Here is a 27,735-nt window from a genome sequence, read left to right on the forward strand (position 1 = left end):
AAGCTTGATATATTGACACCGTATATGAATATTTCGCGGGCACGCGCCAATGCACCTCTACGCAGTCGTCGACAGGCCAAGGGTGGCGAGCAGCGGAGAGCCCCTGCCGCCCCCACGAGTTGTGTCCTACACGGTGCATCCAGCACGACAAATCTCCAGCCCCAACATGACCGAGCTGGCCGTCCTTTTTGGACAGTTCATCACCCACGACGTGAGCCAGATACCAAGGTCGGGGACACCCACTGCCGTCAATGACATCGGGAAGCCGTTCCAGTCGTACCTGGGTAAATAAAAGCATTTAGCGTGAAGTTTTTATATTCGACTCAATTACCGCCTTGCAGCCTTTCATATCCTCTCGTTTCCACCCCCTTTTCTTGGGCTGTAGGCCTCTATTGTGCATCAGCATATAAGATTACCTCTACAGCCCTAATTATAATTTGTCTCGATGTTCGAGCGTAACGAATGCCAAGTGCTCCCTACGTCTGTCAGCACGACTGAAAGAGAAAACGGGACAGTTGACATAACCATTCTGGAAGCAGGCGTTTCATTAAATCTCTAGGCCAAATATAGCTTGCAGTACCGAAGCTTCCAGTTTGCTACCATTGAAATCGTTCCATTAGTTTCGACTACCTGGACTATTTCTTGTTGAAACCAATTGTTAATTTCCGATGTAAAAAAGACCAGCTTTGTTAGATAAATACAATGTACAATTCACGTAAAAACCGGGAGTAGAACAAGTTTATTTTACGTCTTATTATCAGATCTTGATACCTTCAATAATAATTATTCACCACATGATTGAATTCACACTATGTGCAGAGGATCCAGACTTGCCACGACGAGAGGCTAAGAGTTCATAATTGACTCATTCTAATCCAGTGGCTTCGCATCAAGTTGCTACGCCTTTACGGCTTCAAGAAAGATACTATTTTTATTGTTACTGTATTGTTCTTTGATACTGAGCCTGGGTAATTTCTGTAGCCATAATTACCCTTTTGATTATGTTTGTTACCTGGAGTGGGGGCATGCAGGTGCAACCCGCAAACGCATGGGCATTCAGGTTTCGGCCGCAGGCGCGTCTATCTTAAAATCTAGAGCTGTTGAATATTAACAAAAAGTAGCCATTGTTCGGCCGATCCGAAATTCCCTTTTTCTTTTCCAGGTCCCGGAGCCGCGCTCAGCTGTTGCAACTACCCGCAGCGGGCTTCCCCCCAGTGCATCCCTATCGCTATTGAGGACGACGATCCTTTCTACGGAAACACCAGCCTGCGCTGCATTAACCTTGTTCGAGCGACTCCGTGCTTCGAATGCAAACTTGGTGAGATAAAAACGACAAAAGATATCTTTCAACCTTCTCACGTGTCTTAAAACGGGTTCTTCGTATTTGAGTGTGATCGACTGCAAAACCCTGCGGCCAGTTACGACGAGAAAGCACACTGGCACACCGGTATCAATTTCAGTCTTGGGTAAGTTACTTTTAAAAAGTAGTTCGTTACAGTTACAGTTACTTTCAGAAAAAAGTAGCGAAGTTACCGTTACAGTTACCGCAACAAAAAAGTAACTCGTTACAGTTACAGTTACTTTTAAAAAGTAACGACGTTACTTTTCAGTTACTTTTCTATAACACAAAAAAAAATTTAGGAAAAACTAGAATACGCTTTTCACCAAGTTCATTTGCATAAAATTAAAAAGTGTGCTTTTTACTTCATATTGTAAGTTAGCAGCAGTTGCTTCTCGAAATTAGTGTCTGAGAGTTTCCCTTGTTTGCTAACGAACACGTCCCTGCCCTTGCTGAAAAGGCGCTCGTCTAACGCGCTGGTTGGCATTGCTGTGTTGTTTCGCCGGAACAGGTTTTTGATTGCCGGGTAGGCGTTGAAACAACAGAGTGCCGTTTTCTGCGTTCAAGTTGTTAGTAACCACCTCCACCACAGCAAAATACTCTCTGTACGCCGGCCATGGTAGTTCTTCTTTGTTCTTGTAAACATTCATATCCTTGGTAGCACTAGCACATTGCTGGCTCGTTGACGGTCGCGCTGGGTTCATAGAGTCCCTGGACATATTTCAGTTCGTACCCGGCAAGACAGAAAGAAAGCCCGCGCAAACAGCAGTAAATTTTGCCTCGACTGTTGACACTACACCGGAGTGGTGGCGCTAATCAAAATACGTAACGTTCGCAGTGCGGAGTGGTGGCGCTAATCAAAATACGAAACATTCGCAGTGCCCTCCGCCTGTATTGGAGATGCATGTTTGATTCACCCGATTAAAAAGCGTTTGCGCAGAAAAAAGAAAAAAAAAAACGCAAAAGAGATAGTTCTTCAAGATACCAAGATGTAAGTGTTCAGTCACAAAGTACAAGCGCGTTCTAAAGATAACTACATTTTTTTTTCACCAAATCTGCACGCGGCTATATTCAGGTCGTGACTGGCGAGAAAGAACGTATTCACAAGTTTGTGTAAAAAATCACTTGATACTCGAAATGTCGGAACAGACAATTTGGAAAGCGCGAAGAATGGCTAAACTGTGCCTCGTTCAGTAATATATTATTCATAAGAAACTGGAAAGTAACGACGAAAGTAACGCCGTTACTTTCATCGTTACCTCAAAAAAAGTAATAGAACTACAGTTACAAGTTACATTTTTAAAAAGTAACTCGTTACAGTTACAAGTTACCAAAAAAGTAACGAAGTTACAGTAACGCGTTACTAGTAACGCGTTACTACCCAAGACTGATCAATTTCTGCGCTATCTCTGAGAAATGTTCACTTGTAACGAGTAGTAAATGTCTCAAGCACGTGGCGAAAACATTATGCGTAAATATACGCAGATCTGAAGCATTTCCTCGCTCCTCGATAGACGGAGCCAGCGTGTTTTCTCGTCGCTAGCGAACAGATGCAGCTGCAATGCTGTCGTTCACGCTCAAACGCCAATCTATAATCTAGCTTTTAAGCTCCAATGTGCATTTATATTAGAATGGGCAGTTGATAAATGCGTTGGTTCCTTCTTTGACCCGTTCTTCCGAGAAGGCCAAAATAAAAGTCTGCCATTTCTGTGTCTTCGCGACTTCGCTGCCTCTTTATCACAAGTGCAAAACAAGACTGGCGTTGGCAAGTTACGGCGTTGCTGACCTTTGCTCGGCGTCTGTCGGGATGCGAGTCGAGCGTAGTATTGAAATGAAAAGAGGTTTAATGTACCTTAATTTTACGGACAAAACTGAGAGGCGTGGGGTGCGGGGCTTCCGACTTTATTTTTAAAGCACGAGTATTTCTGTCCTAACATTTCATAAGTTATTACTTTTATTAAATTAGTCTAATTGCTCTTTGCGTCAATGTGAATTCAAGGTGCAAACCAGCTAAGAATTTTTTTTTCTTTTACACAGGATGTTGGATTAATTTTACTATTTTCTCGGAGATCTGTCCGTACGATGTACGTATAAAAGTGTCAGAGGTATCTATTTCCACCGGATACCTGTGTTTTTTTTTTTTGTTAGAATTGTATCTAGAGCGTGTGTACTGCTGTAAACTGCGGGGGGGAGGGGGGGGGGGGGGGGGTAAAGGTTTCAGTCAGGCAGAGGTGCTTCTTGTTTCTACTTTGTTACACAGCTTGGCCGATGGGAATTCGAATAAAGTAAATTAATTCTATTATTATTTAGCAGACTTACTAAATTCTGCAACATTTAAGGGGATGCAATCCCTTAAAGCTTAACGGCCGTGTGACGTTTGTTCGTGACGCACTTCCTTAGCTCCTCACTCATCTCAGGGGAGTCAGTCATATAACGGCGTGCGTAATAAAAACGTCAAAGCGCGCAGATCCAAGTCGTAGAATGGTGCCGCTGGCCAACGTCGCCCTCGTGGTGTCCGACACGTGAAAAAAGATCAGCGAGGTTAAGAAGAAAACGCGAACGATATGAACATCTCTTGAGGTGGCGTATGCGCAAGTTAGGCTGTAGACCATGCTTGGCAAAGGTGTGAAAATCTGTATTTCCTCATATCATTGACCAAACTCAATTATATTTCTAGGTTACAGATTGCAAAGAGACGACAGGACGTCATACCTGGACGCATCGGCTGTTTATGGTGCCAAAAAGGAAGAGACCGACATCCTTCGCTCATTTCAAAAAGGTACGTTTATGCAAATACGTTTTATGTATACTCAGCGAAATGGGACAAAATCAAAACTCGGGCACTTGCTCTCGAAATTAACAAAGACTATTGATCACGCACCGGTGGTAAAACAAGGTTTTATCAATAACACATTCATACGTCATCTATCAGGTATCATATAATGATTGTGCTGAGCGTGCCGATCAACACAGATAACACAAGTGTCGGAATCAACAGCGCTACGAAACTTTCTATTATAGCGGTAAATCAAAGTGGATTTGAACTACTGGATATCCAATTCCCTCCAATTACATGGAAACATCACTCAAGACCGTGCACGCCATTGCCAGGTGTCAAACATAGATAACGTTCTGCTCGACATGATTGACATGAACTCGTTTTAGTATCCGGCAGTCAAAAAATGCGACGAGCGGTCATCTTGTGCTGCATCACTTTGTAAGCACAAAGTGAGGTCCATTTTATTTTCATTCTTCTCGTTTTCGTATTTTAGGACTTCTGCGCTCCCGTATGGTGAATGGAGAAGAACTTCTACCACCCAGTTCAAATCCAGAAAGAGACGGGTGCAGTGACCCAAGCAAAGATAAAATTTGCTTCACATCGGGTAAGCTTCATTAACACCAAAGTTATGGCATCACTCATTCTGAATAAATTATCGCTGCAGAGGCATTTCTCGCAAAGTAATGGGTTGCATGAAATGACCATTTTAAGAGCAGATTCAATTCTGTCAATCGTACTTTTGTGCTATCGACAAGGCCATGCTACAGACCATCAGTAAGTTCGGGAACGATGCCCCATCGATTCCTAAAGACTCTTTGGAAATCATTTCAAAGACATCAGCCCTTGACAAATATTTCCTTGGAATTGCTGATTTGAATGCGAGGGACTTCAAAAAGTCAAACAATGTGGCCTGACAGCTTGATTATTGTTTGTTATTACACATTGGTATTGCTTACTTTCATTTAGCTTCTTTTTTTTCAATGCCTTTCTGTGTTTTTATGGTCTCCGACCAGTAACGCTATGTCCACTTAAGAAAGTAGTTACCACTCTTCTGTGAACTAAATTAGATGTGATCGCTGCTGGTATCCATGCGATCCTGAGTTTTATTATTTCCGTCTCTTAAGTCCGCGGCAGAATTCGGTCAGCCATAAACTTCGTGTACGGAGCAAAACTCGTCCGTAACGCTTACGGTAGCTTTAACGAGAACGGGAGATGGCCATTTCTATGGTAGGGCCAACAACTGTCGTTAAGCTACAAGGAGGAATCAAAACTAGTACTCCGCAACTTATTCACAAACTCCAACTGCGTGAACTCGGTTCTTTTTTAGTTACATGCGCTTCAACATTTATTTTCAGGTGACGGTCGAGTTAATCAGTCACCCGGACTGACTGTGATACAGACCCTATTTATGCGGCAACACAACCGAATCGCAAAGATGTTACGGTCCGTAAACGAAAACTGGAACGACGAAAGGCTCTTTCAAGTTGCAAAGTAAGGGGAAAATATGTGTTTCAATCGATAAATTGATTTCACGCCATGATACTCGTGTTCACGGACTTTGTTCACAGTCCGAAGCAAGTGCGTGCGATAAATCACTGATTGTCTGATTGTAAAGGTCCACACATTTATCTCATTCTAAATATCTCATTCAAGGATTCATGGCTTTTTAAGACGTTTTGTACCGTTTCTTGCCAAGATTTTTGCTTAGGTAGCAGTGAATGACTCACTGACCACGCACGCTGCGAGCACCTAGTCGCAGAAATCTTTAGTTTTTAATGTCGATCCTAAAAGTATAAATAAATAGTTTTGACTTCACTTTGAGCGCGTTTCGCGCCCTCTAAGTTTGGGTCGCGCACAAGCGGCACACCAGTCACCAAAAAGACTCGTGTTACATTAAATTTGGTGCAGTAGTATTCATATATCATTTCATGTACCTACGTAAGATATACTTGACTTCCGCCTGATATGTAGCTCATCTTGCGCCCTCTAAGAATCTGGTGTGCCGCTAACAATATTCCGTCCGTCACGTGTTTTGCGGTGAGTAATACCCCTAAGTCATTGGCATCTCGAGCTTACTCTTAGATACAACACTCTGTCTACTTTGTTACAGGTCACTTTGGGAATCAATCAGTGCGATATCGCAAAACAAAGTCAGCTTACCAAATCCCAAGACTTCTTAATTTATTAATTTCTCACAATAGTGATATAGATCAATTGAGTAATAATAAATTATGTACCATAATGTAGAACTTTGTCATAGTGCACTGATATTTGGTTCTGTATATATACGTACGCCGTAACAGCACGCATTCGGTTAAGTTGTTAATGTAGCAAGTCCTCTTCATTTTGCATGTATTTGCGTCAACATAGACCTGGTGTATTTAAATTCGACTGATAATTAACAAAACTATTTTGGTTGGATCTGCTCGACGTGCAGCAAAAACATGTTTTTTTTAATGTTCTCTGCAACTGCTTCAGAATGCCTTTGGGGCCAGGCACTCATCAAACCGTCTATCCCGATTTCTTTTTTTTTTTTTTTTTTTTTTTTTTTTTACGGCGGAGCTGTTAAGGGTTAGTTTCCTTAGAATCGTGTCCCCCGCAAAAAAAAATGTCGACACAAAACTCTGGTTGCCGCCGTCGCTCACAGATGGCGGTAGCTGACCGGAGTGTTGTGTTTACCGGTTGTCCGCTTGCCGCCGTTGCTCATAGATGGCGCTACCTTACGAGCCTTTGCACTCCGGCTTGCCGACTTGCGGCCAGCCGTTACTTCATTTCCACCATAGTACAGCTTCGCTGGTCTTCCTTCTTCCCCAAAAGGGAAAGGCTAAAAGAGTTTTTTTTTTTTTTTTCTTGTTTTTTGGCAACATTTTTATCTGCAACGAAGAGAAAATTATTACTAAATAAGAAATTACACTGCGAAAATAAAGATAATTGTAAAAGCTACAAAAACGTTTTCGATGTGAGGCCTATTATGACGTTATTGTGGTGGGCGCCATCCACAGTTTTCCATCGGGAACTTGATTTTTACGCCGAAACATCTTTCCAGCGAATTGGTACCTGGAACGGCGGCGACGTCAGTAACTTTCTCTCTAAGTTCTTTTTGGAAAATATGATGGATGTGGGCTTTCTAATACTGTTATTATTTTATAATTATATACGTATAGCGCGCCTAGATAACTGTCACTTTTTTAGTACAAAGACAGAAAAGAGAAAGATACGATGCTAAAATAGATTCGCAGCCGCGAATGGAAGATTTCTTACTTTCTTGCAGGCGCATCGTGGAGTCTCAATTCCAACACGTGGTATATGGAGAGTGGCTACCAACTTTCGCGGGTCGCGACGCTGTCGAAAAGTACGACCTGATGCCATTGCAGACGGGATTCACCACGTACAACAGCAGCGTGGACGCCACCATAATCGACGAGTTTCCCGGAGCGGCATTCAGAATGGGACACTCTCTCGTCAGCGGAACGTTCCTTCGGTTAGTCGGAGGAAAAATTACGAAACCCCTCCTTTACTGTGTATTCGTTAAATGAATAACATGGATGCAAAGCCTACAAAGATCAGATTAGTTCCAATGAAATACAGGCTAAAAAAACTTGCCGTGAGGAATGATTTTTTTTTTTTTGCTACCAGAATCGGGTGTAAGCACTTCCCGTCAACACCATTATAAAAACATCAGTAATTCTTACGTTTACTTTCAATTTGTTAACACTTCTGTGTAACTAATGAACCACATTGCGTTTCCTGTGGTCAGGTAACTTTCTTAAGATGATAAGCTCATTCCATTGATCAAGGAACTGAAGTTAACACATCTAAGTATAGCTCCTTCTATTTCTACCAAATCGCATTTTGTATACGGTGAAAAAGTCTTAGTGGAAAAACGATATGCGTCGCTTTTTCCGCGGAGACCGCGTGACAATCCTCATTACATTTTTTTTTCTTAGTTGAAATGACTAAAGACTGGTCAATGACTGAACTTCAGTGTCAAAAGCACAGGCTCACTTTAGACAGGTATCTTTGGGCGGTCCGAATAATTAAATATGTTATAAACGGGTTTTCTCCATCTTTTTTATTTTTTTTTTTTTATTTTGGTCTCGCGTGTTTTTGTTTGCATTTCTACCAACGGCTACGGCGCCTCGCTTGAAGCATTTCAGGAAACCCAAAGATCTAACTCCTATATATTTCAGAGTAAACGCTGATGGCCACGAACAGGTCGGTCTGCTAAGAGACTGGTACTTTCAACCATTCGGCTTGTACCAGAACGAGTTGGACGACATCATGCGTGGTATGCTGTTGACCCCAATGGATTCATTTGACAGGCGAGTAGACCCCTACACTTAGTCTCACTTTAAGTCCAGACGCAGTCGACGCTAGGAGCTGGTGGAACCAATGAGACAGCGTCAGAAGTGCACTGTTATGGTGTTCAACGTGTTTTATCATCGCTGAGCCATTCATAAATAGAAAACGCCAAATGACTTACGTTTTTGACGCTTCTTGACTCTCCCCGATACCTCGTGGCGCCGGCTACGTCTGGACGTAAGCTGTAAAGAAGTATAGCAACTTTCTTCCCCTTAATGGCGAATATATGCAGACAGGTTCGGTATAGTCACTCAGCTGACGAAAAAGATGACTGCTTTTTTTGTGCTCACGCGTCTTGCTATGTGATTGCTTCATCGATATTGATACCGCAATGTCATTGGGTGCTGAGCGATAGCGAGATACCTGGAACTCGCCACTCCCTGTGCCCCTTAAACCATCGGTGACAATAATCGTATTCATATCACTGTTGAAAACGCTAATTGTTACATCTTCAGGAGCTTTAAACAGACGCTAAAGATGCCTTTCATTTCGGAAAAAAGATATCCGCAGAACGTGGGTTGAGTAACACCGTAAAGGTTCGGGCACCGTTTTGCGATTGTGCTTTGCTTCACGGCGTCACAGAACCATATAAGAAGACATTGATCTAGAAAGAGCCTGCGCGTTCGATTTCCTGCAAAACACACATGTTGATATTCACCACGAAGAACGGAAAAATCCCAGCGAACGAAGAAGCACAGGGTATGATTAAACATAAAACATGCTTTCTTGGCAGTTACAAGAAGGAAGCAAAACAAAATATTTATTATCTCCTTACCGGCATTACACTTTTTTTTTTGTAAATATGACAACGTCATACTGTCAGACGACGTTTCATTAAGAAACTCAACTTTATACTAAATAAATAGGTTTCCTTTAAAAAAATCTGCAACAGATCTAGGGTCTCAGTGGGATTGGTAGTCGAGCGCGTTAGAAAAGAGCAGCTCGGAACAAGTGGACCGAAAGCATGCGCTGCAGAACCCAGGGATTCCGGGTTCAATCTCAGCCTGCTTGATTCAATCTGGAGGAGCATTGTACCAGCGTGCGGTGGTGTATCATTACTGCGTCATGCACGTTGAAGACACAAGCTATAGCAGACGTACTTCACTGACGAATTGTCTCATCTACAGCGGTGACACTAGACGGCCTTAGGGTCTAACTTCATTTTAGAGCGCAGCTCTTGTGCGCCTGTTTCCGGCTTGAGCGGCGTCGCCGTCGCCGTCGCCGTCACCACCGCCGTCGCAGTCCGCGTCGGCGTAACCGCGCGGTGCATGATGGGTAAATTTCCTTACTAAATTTAGCGAAAAAATTTCCCCATTAGATTTAGGGGGAAAATTTTCCCGCTAAATCTAGCAGAAACTTTTTCCAGCTATATTTAGCAGAAAATTGTTCCCGCTAAATTTGGCACAAGAAATTCCCGGCTAAATTTAGTGAAAAAATTCCCCGCTATACTTAGCAGAAAAATTAGAGGAAAAATTTCCTCGCTAAATTTAGCAGAGAAAAGTTCCCCGCTAAATTTAGCGGAAATTTTCCCAGCAAAATTTAGCAGATAACTTTCCCTGCTAAGTTTAGCGGGAGATTTTCTCTGGTAAATTTAGCGGAACAATTTTCCCGCTAAATTTAGCAGAAACAATTCCCCGCTATATTAAGCGGAAAAAGCTCTCCGCTAAATTTAGCGGAACATTTCCTCCACTAAATCTATCGAAAAAGATTCCCCGCTAAATTTAGCGAAAAAATTCCACGCTAAATTCACCAAAAAATTTTCCCCGCTAGCGGAAAAAACTTCCCGCCAGATCTAGCGAAAAAATTTCCCCGCTAAATTTAGCGGAGAATGTTTCCCTAAATGGGAGGCGAGCAGGAGAGGAGGGACACTGCCCCCTTTCCGTACCTTCCCCTCCTCCTCCTCAAGAGTTCCGCTCCGATTCGGCATTACAGGGAGTTGTAAACGGCTTTCATTTTTTTAGACCCCCTTTGAGTCTTGAACTCTATATTTTGGTGCTCTTTGAGTCTAAAAGCGTGCACAAACAGAATTACTTTGATCTCGAGGTTCGAAAAGGTACTCAGTCAAGTCATCCCGTTATATTGGTCTACATCGATATTTTGTTTGTACGCTTATGTCGGTCTGCTCTAAAACAAGACTGTTTCTATGCTCTCTGACTACTCTGTTCGTTTTTGTTGTGACACCCAATCTCGCCACAGGTTTGCAAGCCCCGACATCAATCAGTACTTGTTCATAAAACCGCCAAACAAGTTCGGCCTTGACTTAATTTCCGTCGACGTCCAGCGGGGACGGGACCTTGGCGTTAGAGGCTACCCAGACTACGTCGAGTTCTGCTCAGGAGTCAAGATAAACACCTTTGACGATCTCTACTTGAAGAACCTGATGCCCAAAGACACGGCGGAGATATTCCAGAATATCTACAAGTATTGTTTTGAAGACATTTTATAGAATATACAACTAATTTAGCCTTTACATAACTTTAGCAAGGAGCGTGCCCTAACCCTTAAGGCTGCGTTTGATTAAGTTAAATTAGGTTACGTCAAGTTAGGTTAGGATTACTTAACGCACTTTCATTATCATTGTAATCCTTAAATGTTTTACCATGATAATGGACCACTTTCAGTTCGGTTTGTGTATCTGCATAAAGGCGCGAAAGCGATAATGTCAAAATTGGAGAGCATTTGAACACCTACATTTATGTGCCGGTTATACTGCTTGTTTTGTTGCCTGCCCGCAACACAAGCACAGCCGATGCAAGGCTCTGTGTTGAAGCTCCCTGCTTTCCCTTACAGCTTCATGTATTTCTCTTGTATTTTCTTCATTTCTATTTCAAGGACCCATGCCTTTTGAAATGATCCACACCTAGTTTATATCTCTCATTAAGAAACTCCTTCCACCAAATGCGACGCTCGAATTTAGGCAAGCAATTGAAGGAAATACTATGGAGATTTAGTAGATCGTTCCGGTAACTACGAAAACAGTACGGCGAGAAAGTGTTCAAGAATGTGTCTTTGGCGTGTCGGAACGCATGGCTGGACACGCCAGTCAAAGGCTACATACAGAACACGCAGCAAATGCTCGATGACGAGGCAGCCAAGCGCGCGCCAGGAATGGTTCAGGTGGGGGAGAAACAAAGACACATTGGCGCGTTTGGGGGTAAGCAAACGCCCGGCGTGAGCAAGGAGCAGACGATCTTGCACGCCGTACATCCAATACTAAACCGAAACCTTTAAATATGCATCATATTGTTATCAGATATCGTTATTAGAGATATAGGAGGGAGATGTTTGAAACTTCCTACCTATACCCGTCTCGCTATAACCTCCATGAGTGTAGTCGACGTGTATTCTAGTGCCTTTGACGCTTTCCCTCGAATTCAGACGACCACAATTTGATTATTTTGTTGTTCACGCAGAAACGTCAGTGACATTGATTTGTTTTCCGGGGCCATTGCGGAGTATGTCGTCGAAGGAACCGTCGCTAGTGCCACGGTGCACTGCATCACGAATAAAATGTTCCAGAGACTGAAGTGGGGTGATCGGTTCTTCTACGAACATGCCGACCAGGCAGGATCGTTCACGCAAGGTATCCTACTTTTAGAATGTGTCTTTTTGCGTGCGGCGAATCTTCTAATTAAAAAGGGGTGAGTGTAAACCATAAAACAAACCCGTCGTTTGGCCGGATGCTTTAATTAATTCATGGCCGCTCTATGTGCTGTATCTTTGGCACAAACGCTTGTAGTGTTTGGACTGTATGGTTTTAAATCTTTGAAAGTATAGGTGAACACATCTTTCCGGGAGAACTTCGACAAAGCACAAATTGGGCGGTCAAACATCTGTCAATCGAGTTGCCACTCGCTTTTTTCTTACTGCGACTAGCCCCTAAACTTGGCACTAAAAGTTAAAAAATAAAAAAAATATATAACCATGGTTTTATCAAGACTCTAAGTACGTGTTATAGATGAATCTCAACAAGATACTAACTAAACTTTAGGCGCCAAATGACCGAAAAATCGATAGAAATGCGAAGCGCAGGTTGAACGCGAGGGAGCAGCGTCCACAGTTATGTTTCCCCCGCTATGACCTTGCAGAAAAAACCGCCAGCCTTCTACTCTAGCTCCAACCAGTTTTCATCAACATTGCACTTTTACCCGCGCACTTATATAGAATTTGGCACTTGTGCAAACAAGTGCGTGTTAGCAAACAATGTACTCATTGAAGAGAAGTCATTTTGTAAGAAATAAAATATAGAGTCGCGTCAGAGCACGAAAGAAATAATGATCAAGCGCTCTAGTCATAGAAACACAAGCTGAAATACTTAACAACGTGCTGAATTTATTTACAACTCTGGTAATATTTCAAAGACAAATCCTTGAAGTCGTTGTGCGCATAGCAGAGACCAGTAGGTAAAGTACGCACGCGTTCTTAGACGTCGGAGCGTGAGGCCTTTCTACGTGTTCGGTGTTGGAGGGCGCAAAAGTTTTGGGCTGAGGTGAACGTATTCCATTTATTTTAGCTTTTAAGCATGCAAGTGAGAGCGAATATTGTGCAAAATACCAACGTTAATCTTCCAACCAATAGACAGTCACATGTCCTAGCAGTACGTTTCCGTAGACTAAAATCGAAAACGTGAAACTTTGGGTGACCTAGACAAATTTTTAATTTTCTGGACTCGCATCTCCTCGACTGAAAATGATTGCGGCTTGAAACCACGTTCTAATGTATTCTGTTTCAAACCTATTGGAATAAGAGCCCATAGCTTATTTTAGTCACCCCGCAAGCTATCGAAAAGTTATCTTTTCTGATGTACACTCTGAGAAGCCCCTGAGTGCACCCTATGCTGCAATAATCCAAGAAGACCAAATCTTGTTACTCTTTAATCCGCTTTCTTAAGCGGAAGGAAACAATATCACGCTTTACAACTAAGAACAAACAGCTTCTTGCCACCCTGACTGCAAGACCATGGGGGCTCAAAAAAGAGCCCGCTTCCCATAGGCGAAAATCTATTAAACGAAGACCGATTGTTATTGCTTCGACACTCTGGCAGTGCAATATGCGAGCAAGAGATTTTTAAAGTGTGAAGTCCCATAAAACTGGCGATATTGTATTGATTCCAGTCGTAACTTAAACCTCATTATCCTGCAGCTCAACTGGACTCCCTGAGAAACACGACGTACGCCGGCATCATCTGCGCAAACAGCAGAAGTATCACCGCCGTCCAGAGAAACCCATTCATTCCGGAGGGCCCAGGGTAAGTATCAATCATGGCGCGTGATTACCATAGTCACTGACGGCTACTCAGGGTCCCACGAGTCACGAGCATCGAATTATCCCTCCGGAACCAATGAGACTGCAGCATTAGCTGATAATAATGCCGGCGAACCAATCAAGAAGCAGGAAGCGTGAGGATGCTAAGCCACACTCTGAGTTTCTTGGGTTGTCAGCGACCATAGATCTACAATTATTTTCTCCCAATCTCGTCTTTCACACACTTAAGCTTTTATTGAAAATAAAAGTCCACAAATACGCTGCAAAAAAGAAGGAGTAGAACAACTAACCTGTTGATAAAAACTAATCACAGCACCTTTATCTGATGTGTCTGAACCAAAATGCCCAAAACTAGCGAAGTAAAGTAATGTGTACGCAAATTTGGTTCACGTATGTAGAGGCTGGAATGAAAGAAAAAAACTGAAGCTTTCGACCATTTGTTCGCGCGTTCTTGTGCTCACGACTGTCTCCAGACACTGGCAGCTCAAGGCACGAAGAGTGTGGCTGGTAATCTCTGCCCTTCTCTTTTTATGATTTGATCTTCAGCTTTCCTATCAGCTAATGCAGCAATGACACCACGGTGTTAAAAATGCTTCAAATGCCGTAACGTTGCGCCTCCGCCGAAGATCCACCGTGTCGAAAATCGGCCAGCCCCCTGAACCTCTGGCTTAGTGGCGCGTCCTAACAGAGGAGGCTGTCCTTTCATGAGGGGTAGCGTGCCTCGTGGCATAACCCCGTGTAGTTTTACGCGGTTTTCGCGTGGTTCTCGCGTAGTTTCTGGCCGGTTTTGGTTTCCAGAAGTTGCCTGTAATGGGGAAGAAGTGCTTCGTGCCACGGTGGTGCAACACCGGGGACGAGACATACACGTAGGAGCTATCCATTTTTGCTACTCGACAAGGAAGAAGACGGCTTGAAGGTATCATCACGCTATCTCGCGCAAAGATCGCTTACTTCAGCCGATAGACTTGTTCTGCGGGAAAGACTTCGAGTCCAAGTTTGTGACCGAATCGTGTGAAGCTGTCGACAAAGGTCACGTTCTCGTAAGCGTTCTACGGGAAGCCTATGTGGCAAAACACGCGGTGCCAACGAAATGTCTAAGGTGCCCCAGCTACCTGACAAAAAATAATTGTTTACACTGTCAAACGCGGTGAAATGCTGTAGCTTTACCTGAAGATTGTCGTTGAAAACAATTAGGAAAGAAAATGGTACGCTGATGAAATGGCTGTAATATGGCGTCACACATCGAGGACGACATCAAAACGGCGTCTAGGACGACGTCTAAAACGACATTACGAACGGCGTCTAGGACGACCTCTAGTAGGACATCAAGGACGGCGTCTAGGATTACGTCGAGGACGACCTCCAACCGAACTTAAAAGACGGCGTCTAGGACGACGTCGAGAACGATCACTAGGACGACGTCAGGGGCGGCGTCTAGGACAACATCGAGGAAGGCGTCCTAGAGAACGACATCTACGACGACCTTAAGGATTACGTCGAGGATGACCTCTAGGGCGGCCTCAAGGACCACGTCTAGGACGCGACCTTGAGTGTTCTTGGGCCTACAAAGCTACGGCTTTAAAAGGACCCGCGGATTGTCAGTGCTCTCCATCCAGCAAACGGCATGTATTTTGGCAATGCCGACTATGTAGAAGATATTCAAAACTTGGTTTCTATGAAACTTTGACTGTGATTCTCGAGATATTTCTGAAAACCACATTTCGCTAAATTCTCGAAATATTGATCCCCAGAAAATAAAGTAGTTTACCGTACTTACAGTACGTGTAAGTGTGCTTCGTGAGCATATACTATATATTTAAATGGCAGGTCAAGGCCGTGGCTTTTATCTCCTTTTCTTTTTATTCTAAAAAAGCCAATAGTGAGCTTGAATCTGAGGGCCCGCTGTGTATACAATCTAATGTTTACCATTCCACGGCCCAGCACGTACGTGTTCCTTTCTCTGGGAAGAAAGAAAGCACGTGTTATTCGCATGAACGCTAACAAATAACACTGGCAAAAGCCCTTTATTTATTTATTTGAACGGGCACTAACCCTTTATAACGCCAAGACTATCCCCCACCCTTTAAAAGGTGCCATGGTAAACTGTCACGTCAGAACGTGCGAAGCTTCGCTGGAGTTGCTAAGCGTTCAACTCTCCGCGTAGCTGACGGACGTCGCCGGCCTCGACGAAAGTGGCGCCGTCCGGTGGCGCACATGAGAAACGGGGACGAAAGTTCGACGCGTTAAGAGACTGCGTTTGTAGAAATCAGTGTTTGTACACCCTGAATGCCACTTGACTACATTTCACATTATGGCCGACCGCGCCCAATGGTATACGACGGAATGAAACCAAACAAACAGTGCCTAAAGTCTATCGACATGGCACTCGTCTACTTTTTTCTTGCGTTTGCTATCGTAGGTTAGACCAAACCTACACACTGAATGCTCCATGATTTTGCTCTTTGGTTTGTTTATGCGTGACTGGTTTAGCCACTTACGCACACACAAACATGACGCAGCAAAAAGATGAGAAGCACCGTTACGATGCACTTTCGACATTCCTTGATTTGCTCCCCTGAACAGTAGCGTGGGCCGCGGTCGGAATGTAATAGGGAGTTTTAGGGAACCGTTTTTGCACATCCGATAAGGTACGATGGGCCCTCCGGTACGAACTCCGCATGCGCTATCGCAGAAGACTCGCATATGCGTATTTCGTATCGGAGGGCCCACCGTACCGTTTCGGATGTGCAGAAACGGTTCCCTAAAACATCTCACACCTGAAACCAAGTGATGCTCGTGAATCAAAACGCCCTGCTTTGCTTAAGCTGGCGGTGACTATACAAGAAGCTGTTCTATAGATTCCGACGCCGTGGTTACACTCTCATGAATGTCGGTGACAATATTTTTTTGTTCTTTTAGAGCGCAGTTCTTAGGCTCCCGTTTCTGGCTTCAGCGGCATCGCCGTTGCCGTTGGCCTAACCGCGTGTTGCATTATGGGACCTTTCCCATAATGACGTCATACGTGACGTCGCGTGTGACGTCCCGAGGGCCGCGAGCGACGTCACGAAGGTTACTCGTGAAGGCTTCTACGGTCACGATTGACGTCACGAGGGTCACAAGTGACGTCACGAGGGTCCCTAGGGTCACGAGTGACGTCACAATGGAGGAGGGAGGGAGGGAGAGGAGGAGGGGAGGGCATCCTGCTCTCCGTACCCTCCCTTCCTTTTCCTCAAGAGCTGCGCTCTAATTCGGCATTACAGGGGATTGTAAACGTCTCTCATTTTTTTTTTTTCATCACCGTTTTACTTTGCAGGAATCCGAAGGTAAACTGCTCCGAAATTCCAGACATTGACATCAGCCATTGGAGGTTGAAGAAGTGGTAGGACATGTGCTGGCCTTACTCAAATGACCGGACGAAAACAACTAAACTACGAAATTCAAGAGGAAAGTAATCTCCTGGCCCTTAGAGACGACAGGTCCTACGTACACTTCATACTACGTACTACTACCTGGTCCTACATGCCCGTATTCCTACGACCGCTATTACGTACTCACTCGTAAAACGTCGTCGTCGCGCAGAGAAGAAACAACTTTTTTGGTTTGTGCTTGTAATAAAATGATTATCAAAGACTTCTTTTTTTGAACTGTAGTCACGGGTAGTTAATTTTATCAAGTTCACTGAACCTTATTTAAAAATGCGCGCCACCTAGGAGCTGTTGCGAAAATGATTCAAAGTAGCAAAGTCTTTTTCTTTTTTGTTTTGTTTTCTTTTTACCTATTCTCAGCATGTATTAGACACGAGAGCTGTCTCAGCGCTCGGAGTAAAATCGTCTCCGTTTTATCGAAAACGAGGGCTGCGTTAACGTTCGGCGAGGGCTCAGATCCGATCACCTGGTGTCCAAGAAATGGCGTTCATCAATAAAGTTTGATAAAGGTTTGAAAAGGGTTTATTCCCACGGAAGAGAAGTAAGATAAGAATCGCTATATTTATTTTCCTATTTGACGCTTTTATTGCACTGCACACTAGAGGGGTTTAAAGTGATTAAGATGACTTTGCATGAGTGCTTATTTTCAAACCTATCGGCACTCTCTCGGCAGCGCGTCTTTGTCGGATGCCGAGGTAGTCATGACAACGTGACTGAAAAAACTACGTCCCTCCTCTCAGCTTCACTGATGGCAGGACTTCCGGCGCTCTTTTTCTGCCCAGTTTTAAAATATAATTCCAAAGGAGAAACGCAAAAACGTGTCCATGAATATGTTAAAATAGATCGTTGTTTTAATTTTCTTTTCAGATTGTCTAGAATATAATTGTAATTGCCGTCGATACCGCACTAAGGGCCAATCAGACCACACACTTGAAACTCAATGAATATATTTTAGTTGATTAGTGCTTTTGATCATAACGGTTATCCTCCCGTCTCATGCTCGCCAACCTTATAAGGAACACGTGAATTGTGCCTTTTCCCTCATGCCTGGTGGCAGCGGAGGAACGCTTTCGTGACCTATCACCAAACACACAATCCAGAAATGCTACCCCAAGGAGCCGTTGTTTAGCTTCCTCCAGGAAAGTGCTGCCATGAGCAAACACAAAGTTCGCGCCTTCCGTTTAAGTTCGGTCACCACTGTACGCCGACACCCATAAATAGACAATGAAGACGGCATGTACATCACACTCATCGCTTGTTTTGTAGAAAATTGTTTTAATTAAAAATTATCACCTCGTATAACGTTTGTTTAGGATACCTGAGATATACTATCCATTATGCTAACTCATGCGAAAGTAATAGTATTTTGCGTGACAAACTCCATTATTGTTATAAAACTTACGTCAACTGTTGTCTGCTTTATTTAAATCCCTTCAAGGTTGTTTTCTTGATAATCTTCATCAACTGGCAATATAACCATCGCCTATATTACTGAAAAGTGAGCACGCGTATTTAGAACATCCCAATAGCATGCAATCGTTGAGTGTCATGAAGACTCCGGTGAATATATAATATATTCAATATTGCAACAAAATATAAAAATGTTTTTAACAAAAAAAGAGAATTAGTTCTTCACAAATTGCGTATTATTAGATTGGGATAGTTCTCAAATTTTATACTTCGTTTCAGCATTAGTCCAGAAGCAGCCGTCGCTGTACTGTTGAAGGTTCGGACTGCTTGTTCTATTCGATACAACTTTAAATTTTTCCACCCCATTCTATAGCACAACACCTGCCACCGAAAGTGAACTACTAGACGTCTGCTTAGAAGAAAGTAGATGATTTTCAGAACCCATCAATCCGCATTGCGATCCAGAGTTTTTTGTCTAGGTGGCGCTAGTTACCACCCGATATAAAGGGTACAGCCAATATTCATCCATATATCCATCCATTTATCTATTGGGAATGAAGTGTGGCATTGGATACGAGTGCAGGCCGAACCCTAATGCAGCTTTCGTGTCTAGTACTGCCGTGAGTACGTACCCATACATTGGCGGATTCAGCTAATTGGCACAGCAGCTAGTAGATACCGCGCACTTTTGAGAATGGCATATCTGGACTATAATCGAAACAGTAATCACTTAAATAAAGGCTTGAAAGTGGGGGGAGCTCAGTCTATTGCTAACTTGGCTCTAAGCCTAACCAATAACGAAAAATTAAAAAAAAAAGTAACAGAGTGGAAGACGAGGAAGACGAACCGTTAGCCACGCTACAGCCACGCATAAATTACAAGGTGGTCAAGCGCAGTTATAGCATCACGGCAACTTGCCGCAAAACCATGGTTAGCGATGATACTGGATCTACCCGGCAGGCTCCACGACGGTCTGTTTTTATCTGCCTCGTTCATTTCGAAAGTAAGATGTCGAGGTCGCTGTCGTCGCAGATAAAAACCGCCCCCGGATGAACGTTAAATTTCTCAAACGGGTGCAGGTCCTGTCTGACTTTTACTTTTGTCGACAAGGCCTCTCAGAATAAAAAAACACATATCAGACCTCGTTTTTTTTTTTTATGAATTATAAAGTAATCAGTTCGCCGCGACTTACGCACCCAAAAATACAGTGACCCAATTTTAGCCGTTGCATCAATGCGCAAGGCACGCCAGATGTTTTCACTAGAAAGAAAAAGTAGAGCGAACGAAAGCTTCAATCTATAAAAACATGTACTATCAGGAAAAAAATGAAATGAAAGCCGAGGAGCGCGTGGCTCGCGGTACAGGCTGCGACACCTGTACCGCGAGTCACGCGCTACACTGTTCGCATGCTATGTTTCCCCGATGGTACATGATAGTACTACTGTGAATTCCCTGCGACAGGAAGCTGCCGTCGACGGTGCCTCAAGGTCACGCGGCAAACAGAAAACCGCATGGTACCAATGCGCTATGGCACCAATGTGCACGAAGCTCTCGCTGGAGGCGAGTACCTCCGATACCCGCTATTTAGCCTGTAAATAAGCTACGCTTCGGAGTGACGATACTTCCAAAATCTTAGCGCCTAAAATCACTGTGGCCAGTCATGGGAACCCTTATCTCATATTGCAAAAAAACAGTTTCTTTTGGGTTTTTTTTTTTTTTTGTTTTTTTGTGCCTTTTAGGAATGTTTACGAACAGTTCGTAACGGAGCAAACCCATGCCGCGCGCGGGGTTCGTGACACCCTCTCTGTCAAAACTCCAGAAGTCGCAGTTTCGAGTCGTAAAATTAGCCCCTTTTCAGAAGTTCATCGAGCAACATTGGTGGTCGTTATTTCTTGGTCATGATGAGCGTGTGATTGGACCCGAGTCCTCACCGATTGCGTATTTAGTGGCTCGTTAAATCCTCGCTCCTTGCTTTGTGATTGGTTCACTGCGGCGTTCCTAGCGGGCTCAAGCAGCAGTCTCATTGGCTAAGAACCGATAATGAGATTCTCAGAACTCGCCATGCCTCATGTTTTTTACACTGTCAGTGACGTTAAATGAACTGTGTTCAGTGGCTTGAAATAAAATATTGGCAAAATAAAATATTGCGGTAAGAAATATCGCAACAGTTTCAATTAATCGGAAGTAAGTAGTAATATAGTTGTTACGCGTCAACAGTTTTACTGCTCCGTTCTTATACTCGTCTGAATTCGAGAAAAATTGATAAGGATTGAATTTCGCGACACTGTAAAAAAAAAAAATTACAATTAGTAAAACAAATTGCGCGATCCTAAACACAGTTCGTAAGATTCCCTGCAATATCAACATTAATCGCGGTATCGAAGAATGCTTCAATTTTAAAATAACGACTGAAAAAACTCGAGAAAAATTTGAATCGATATTCTGACATATTCGATCGCGTACCGCATCAGATATTTTCTTTTCTTTTAAACAACCTGCCTCTCATGATTACATTTCTGTGAAGGCACAGTTTCTTTTTTTATGTCAAAGACCACACTATTAAATATGTTTATTTAAAGGTAAATTAAAGACTGTATTCAGCACGTTCTTTTCGCCTTCATACGATCCTCCTAGGTAAAATACGTAGCATCCCTCAATTCCCCCGCACACAAAAAGAAAAACAGTAGCTGCTTGGAAATTTGACCTTCGAAAACACTGTTCAGTGATTTTTACAGCACGTATGTCCAAAACAAGATACGTAAAAAAATGGAAGTGCAGAATGTTTCTCTAGAGTCTTTTTACCTTTCATAATATTTGTACCGTATCTGCTCGAGTAATAACCGCAGTGTTTCTAAAGAAAACCTGAGGGTTCGCTTTTCCGCAGAGCACGCACATCCATCGCCAATCACCGCGATCGTCATCATGATTCCAGCTGTTTAGAGGACAGAGATAAAGCCTTCCTGCGAAGATACCAAATGTAAAGATTGCATTTCTATGGAGAATCGTGTTCTCGATCTCGTTATTGGCTGTTATTTATGCCGAACGCAATGATTGGCTGTATATGTGTTATGTTGAAAAGTATACCCAAGAAACGCATTCATAAATAGTGCGGCTATTGCTCGAGTAAATACCGGGTGTTAACAGAGGCTGGATTTCTGTTCAACAAAAAGAAAGGCCCATGTATGTGTAGCGGTCAACACAGACATGTCACAGTTATGCATCGCCCGGTGACATGCTCGGCGTGGCGCGCACCGGTTGTGGGAGCACGAGCTCTGCCCGAACAGTGCGAGACTGGCAGGGAACGCCGCGACAGCAGGACGGTCTTCGTACGCTCCTTTTGTTTAGTTCCTTTTGATTGTGGTGATAAAGATCAGTTCGTTTCTTTTTACCTGCAAACGTCTTTCAGTCACCTATACATATATAGTGTCGATTCTACTTCTTCGGATTTTATGAAAAAACCACATGCACCAAAACTCAAATGGGCTACTTTGCGGTTAATTGGACTTCTTGTATATTACACATCTTGTATAAAATCACTACGCAATTCCCAAAAGTGAAAGATATACTGTGGAAAAACTGACGTCTTCAGTATATCGGGTCATAGGGGCGGTAATAAATCAACAACTGGTGCGTACATGTTTCGGTCAAAGAAGAAAGATACTCATCCAGGGGAATTCATAAAGTAACTAAATAGTATAAAACTCTTTAAAATATATCTAAATTCCCTACATCCTGTTTCAAACTGTACTCTTGTCCTAGATCTACACCGCTGTGCATTTGCTCGATGAATGAACTCACAAAATAAAAAAGTCAAAATTAGAAACCCAATAAAAAAAACGTGCGTTACACCGAAGATAGCGTGAGTTTCAGATGTGGAATTTGCTTGGTTCTGTACTTCAGGGTGAACGACAAAGGACACTTGTGCGCGGCTTCCGCTAGTGCCGCCATCAAGCAAGCCAAACCGGTTGACACGCAAACACCGACCAGACGTGCAAGGGACCCAATCCTGCCAGCACTAGCCAGCATTGATGCTAGGTGTGGTCACCAAGAGTACGGTCATTTATGTAATTCTCCTGTAACACCGGAACTTCACCAGCACGCAGCATTTACACGAGAAAGATAGTAGAACCTCACACAATATTACCGCCTCTGTGGCCAACCTTAGAGCGCGCGAGGCCCCCATAGGCACCGAGTTAGAACCCAGCCAGCTTGATTTCTGATTTTAGACAGTTAATGTGTGCTCGGACTTCCAAACTTCCAGAACTTTCTCTATAACCAGCCGTAGTGAGACGCCTCTGATCAGTCGCGTTTTTCTTACTGTCCCACTATTTATATGGTGACTTGCTTTAGTTGCAGGCCTTATTGGGAGTTTCTTCACAGTTTTACGTTCCACTGTACAATTTTATTCTTAACCCTACTTTTAGGATCTATACTGTGGCCAAACCAGAAGAGACTTTAGGAGTGCGCTGCATGGATACTTGGATCCATGTGTGCATTCTCCTCCAATACACTCTCTTCACTCTTTACTAATCTTGGTAAGATATATTGAATCTTTGATTGAATAAGTGTTCAGCTCCTCCACTTTTGGCATGCGGCCAAGATACTCCATCGGTCCATTCGCGTCCTCACAACGAGGTGTGATGAACCCAACGGAATAATTCGATCTCCGAGAGAGTTTGGCTTAACTTCTCCAAAAGAGGAGCCGCCAAAACTTGCTCGGGTACTGAAAGGATCTCCGTCCGTGGCCAGAAGAGTAAGAATTGTGAATATAAAACATGATATTCACGGTTATTGCTTCCGGCTTCCATGATCAGTACTCTAGTTGACCAAGGCCTCAACATCATCAACTGGGACTCACCACGCTTTGCACTCTTTGTGATTCTATTATACGAAACCGAGGATGCAACATCTTACCTTCCCGCTGTTTGCGACTTCTACTAAAAGATAAAAAAATTCGTCGCCGCACTGGCGAGTTGAAATGGCCCTTTAAGTTTGGGCGTGTACTACAACCCTCAGTTGAGACTAATTCCTCGTGTCGTAATCTTGCCTACACCAGTCGACACTTCATTTATACCTATGTGAAGGCAGTTCACCATCGCTTTAATTCTCTGCTTAAATATTACTTGCATCGCAATCCTTATTTCTCATTTAGGTCTTGTCGAGGCTAAGGTCGCGTTCAGGACGCCGCCGTAACGTCGACATGTTGGTAACATTACCGCACGCGTAAAGTTAAAACAAACACTGTTTTCTGTACCTTCAGTCATACCGACTGTTGTTTCCCTAATAAATCAACTGCGTACAAAGTATCACGGCATGGAGGATTTATTCAAAAACACTTAAAATACAGGTTCGAAAAAGGGTACGTGCGTACTACCTAGCGCTCTGTAAATATAACAATTTTATTTATTGGCGTTAGTATCAAAATATAGGAACCTTTATCACACATAATTTTACTCGGTTTTACACTCGTTAAACGTATATTTGATGCCACTCTGTATTCAACAGTTGTGGGTACAGTTGAAATATCGCTTTCGACAGTAATCTGTATACAATATATTATCGTTTTTAAAACCTTGAAACTAAATACGGGTGACTAGCCGTGTTATCACATCAAACGCTAGTTTATAATGCCTTGAAAACGAGCCTATCATGTTCACCGATACGAAAGTCAAAATAAAGTGTGAGACAGTTTTTTTTTAGCTTGTTTCATAAAACTTACAAGGACAGTCTCTCTTTTGGAAAAAGAAAACATCTTAAGCTCGCTTGCTGGTTAATGTGTGTCAAATCAGTACATAGCTATCATGTATATTATTGAAAAGTGAGGTCGCATATTTACAACATACATATACCATGTGATTGTTTATTGTCAGGTAGTCTTAGGGGCATGTTGAATATATGGGCTGGCAGACAACAGTCTTAAATGTTATTAAACACGTCGTATTTGAAAAAAAGAAAGACACAATTTATCTGCAACTTATAAAATTATAATTGCGATGAGATATGCATAGCTCTTGATATCTAACAATACTATATTACAGATTTTCAAATTTGAAGTACGGGTACGGGGAAACCAAGATATCAGATATAAGCTGAAGTGTGCGCATATGTCTGATTGGATTAATGCTTCTCTTATATTTTCATATTGTACGATCAACTGCCTAGTACGGTTCTATTGTTGGTAGTCGTACAAATGATCAACAATACAACGTGAACGAATGAATTTCGAAGTTAAATATGTACATACCCGCAAACAAGTGATTCCACGAAAACAGCTTCGAAAAAATGTTTGAACAGGAACAGTGCATGACTAGAGTTACAAGGTTGACTTCAAGTATACTTTGGGGTAGATATATTTCTACAGTCCTTCATATATGTAGCATTTTATACACGGAGAAAGCTTCAAATCATTTCAACAACTTTTTACAGATCACTCTACAACAACCTCCGCCTTAAAACATGATCCAAAATATGTCTCTATAGGGAAGAAAAATACTGTTATTCATGTCGTCACTTTCAACACTAGCACGTTTGCTTTCTTGTCTCTATGCTATGTATACACATACATTGTATATTTATTTATATATTTTGGTCAGAAGAAGCATAACACGAGTGTAATATATGTGTCACATGTCGCCCACTTCCCATAATACAAACTGGGCTACAAATAACATTTGTAATAAAAATAAACAACTGAAGAGTGACACGACATTGTCTAGATTTTATATTCATGTCCCCGAATGAGTGTCTTTCGAAAAGGATAGTCTGCAATTTCTATGAAAAAGGGACTCATTATTTTCAAATTCTCCTGTCTTCATTTTCATTAAATGAAAACTGGAGAATTTTTTTTTCTTGTTTTCAAAACGCATTTTGATGCTGACCACGGGGGCTGAGAAAACGTTCTGAAAGGGCGCAAGTCTGGCAACCTCAGGCATTGTCTAGCTGAGCTTAAGTATCAGGCAATGTGCACGCACCATCAGCAAAGTGGTGGCTTCCACTTGCCGCACTTATAAACGTTTATAGCTAGTTTGGAATTCCCTTTAAAGATTAAGTACATTTTGGTACTTTTTTAGTTTTCTTTTAGTGACAAAATACTCAGATTTCTCCCAAGGTGTACCTCTCCCGAGAATGAAATAAAAAAAAAACACTGAAAAGCAACTTATTCAATAAATTTAAAACAAAAAAAAAGCGGGGTTGGACACACTGAGATTTTCAACAGCAGCGTGAAAACTTAAGAATATCGACTAAATACTTGCAAGCATAGCACCACAATAATCGACAAAGCCACACTAATCTACCTTCCGCGCCCCCTGAACTACCCCGCAGGAAAAACAATTCATGACGGCACCTCAAGTCACGGCACTTATATGTAAGGTTTGAGGGTGAATAAGGTTATGAAGAGGCAGTGAGGCATTGAGAGGCGTTGGGTCGTTACGGGTATGAAAATTGATGACACCAACTTAAATCACGGTTCCTAATCAGATCATATACAGTCAACATGCGTCCACTTAGTACTAGTTATGTTTGATTAAGGAAAGTGTTTATTCATAAGAAGTAAGGCAGCCTGAAACATCTATACTATTTTCAAACCCTGCGATTCACGTGCGAACCTTTTACGAAATTTACCTGTAACTGCATTCAATAGCAGTCAATAAGTGTGTAGACCGACATAGACCGACTTACGCCTAGAGCCAGAATTTGAGCGTAGTTAGCCCAAAACTTAGAAGGCGACAGTGGTATAAATATCTAATGTTCATGTCAGTTGAATCCTCTAAATTACCTGGTGAACCAGAATAGTTTTATAGAAAATACTTGTTATTAAATATATAACCTCAAAGAGCTTAATCTATCATGCCCTAGGCTATGCTCCTCAAACAATATGTGAGAGCCTAACGCACATAAGTGTAAACTCGACAAACTTCGGTTTGGAAAGCGTAAAAAAGTTGCTTCGAATATCCGTTCCATAAAAATAAAATACGGGTTTGATGTTTTAATGTTATTAACCATCTCTCTTTTTTTTTCTGCTGAAAAGAAAACTCATTCAAGTTGGCTTCGAATTTAATATAGTAATTTACGGGGCGTTAATCAGCCAAAGCGTTTTTGCACCTAAACCACGACTGAAATCCGCCGATATGTTTTGTATAACGACGCCAATACCGTCGAAACATTTTGATTCATACTACGGGCAGAAGATTGTGTTTATAATTGGTTTTTAATATCACTGTTATTTGTCACACAACTGCTGTTATGACCTGTTTTAATATGGTGCCATGTCAGATTACTCTTTTTTTTTTATTAGCTATTTTGAATTTTAAAAGGTCTCTAGTTCTCGGTCGCATAGCTTCATTTATGCGTGGTAGCTGCATTAGTGAGGAAATTAGCATTTTTAGTCTGGAAGGACTACGTCTCTACAAAACTTAGAAGTTAGGTAAGGACAGCTTTACATTGTCAATACATTGAGCAGAGGATGCAATAAACCCATCCACCTCATCGCAAGCCATGGCCGTTTCAGGTCGCAGCACTCAATCGCACGCCAGGAGCGTGCCACATGACGCTGCCGATCGCGCGTCACTATACCGAGGTTCATTGTCGTTACCGAAACTCACTAAGTGGAACACGCGCGCTGTAAACCTTTCAATTTTCTTTCTCCTTTTATTCTCATTAACCCTGCGCACTAGTTTTATCACCTCTGCTTCCAGTAGACAGCACGTTTCACAGGCTACGTCTACAAGGGGAGATTAAAGTACAACGAAAAGAGGAGAAAACAATCACAAGCACCCAATTCTTTTCTCTAATTATCTTTTACTGAATAATTGTCGGAAAGTCGGCATTCGATGTGCTACCTTGGAATTTATACTACAAAAGCAGCCTTTGGTTCATCCCCTGCCATAAACGAAGACTAGAACATAATCTCCATTGTCATTTTCTATTAGACTCTATAATCGGTTCTCGACTTCACTTTGAGTTTTGGAGAGGAGGCTTCGATTTTCTGCTTCGCAAAGAATCGAAGTTGTGCGCCTTTTTTTTTTTCAGGGGAAACAGAGGGCACCACACCCACGACGCGGACTGTTTGCAGAACAGAGGTCAAGAAAAATGTGACGGGGCCGCTGGTGCACTTCAGGTGAAATTGTGGAAGGAGGAAATAATGAAAGGGTGAC

At 42.6% G+C, this 27,735-nt stretch overlaps 1 protein-coding gene across 1 annotated transcript; it reads left to right on the forward strand.

Annotated features, from left to right (window-relative positions):
- The first annotated feature begins 166 nt into the window (after positions 1 to 166).
- Positions 167 to 27,734, forward strand: LOC8042254 (chorion peroxidase-like). The gene is made up of 11 exons (XM_042287052.1): positions 167 to 284; positions 1,163 to 1,318; positions 4,017 to 4,118; positions 4,612 to 4,722; positions 5,474 to 5,609; positions 7,390 to 7,599; positions 8,309 to 8,440; positions 10,677 to 10,901; positions 11,894 to 12,063; positions 13,623 to 13,728; positions 27,611 to 27,734. The coding sequence occupies exons 1-11, from the start codon at positions 167 to 169 to the stop codon at positions 27,732 to 27,734; spliced, it is 1,590 nt and encodes a 529-aa protein (XP_042142986.1).
- The last annotated feature ends 1 nt before the right edge of the window (position 27,735 follows it).

The sequence above is a fragment of the Ixodes scapularis genome, unplaced genomic scaffold (genome assembly GCF_016920785.2).
Source record: "Ixodes scapularis isolate PalLabHiFi unplaced genomic scaffold, ASM1692078v2 PGA_scaffold8__174_contigs__length_109621045, whole genome shotgun sequence".
In the NCBI taxonomy this organism is placed as follows: Eukaryota; Metazoa; Arthropoda; class Arachnida; order Ixodida; family Ixodidae; genus Ixodes; species Ixodes scapularis.

What these genes read in the sequence shown, in the direction of transcription:
- LOC8042254 (XM_042287052.1), top strand. Translation starts at nt 167, where the DNA reads ATGACCGAGCTGGCCGTCCTTTTTGGACAGTTCATCACCCACGACGTG. An exon ending in TAAAATTTGCTTCACATCGG is followed by an intron (nt 4,723 to 5,473) that starts GTAAGCTTCATT and finishes ATTTATTTTCAG; the next exon opens with GTGACGGTCGAGTTAATCAG. An exon ending in CCAATGGATTCATTTGACAG is followed by an intron (nt 8,441 to 10,676) that starts GCGAGTAGACCC and finishes ATCTCGCCACAG; the next exon opens with GTTTGCAAGCCCCGACATCA.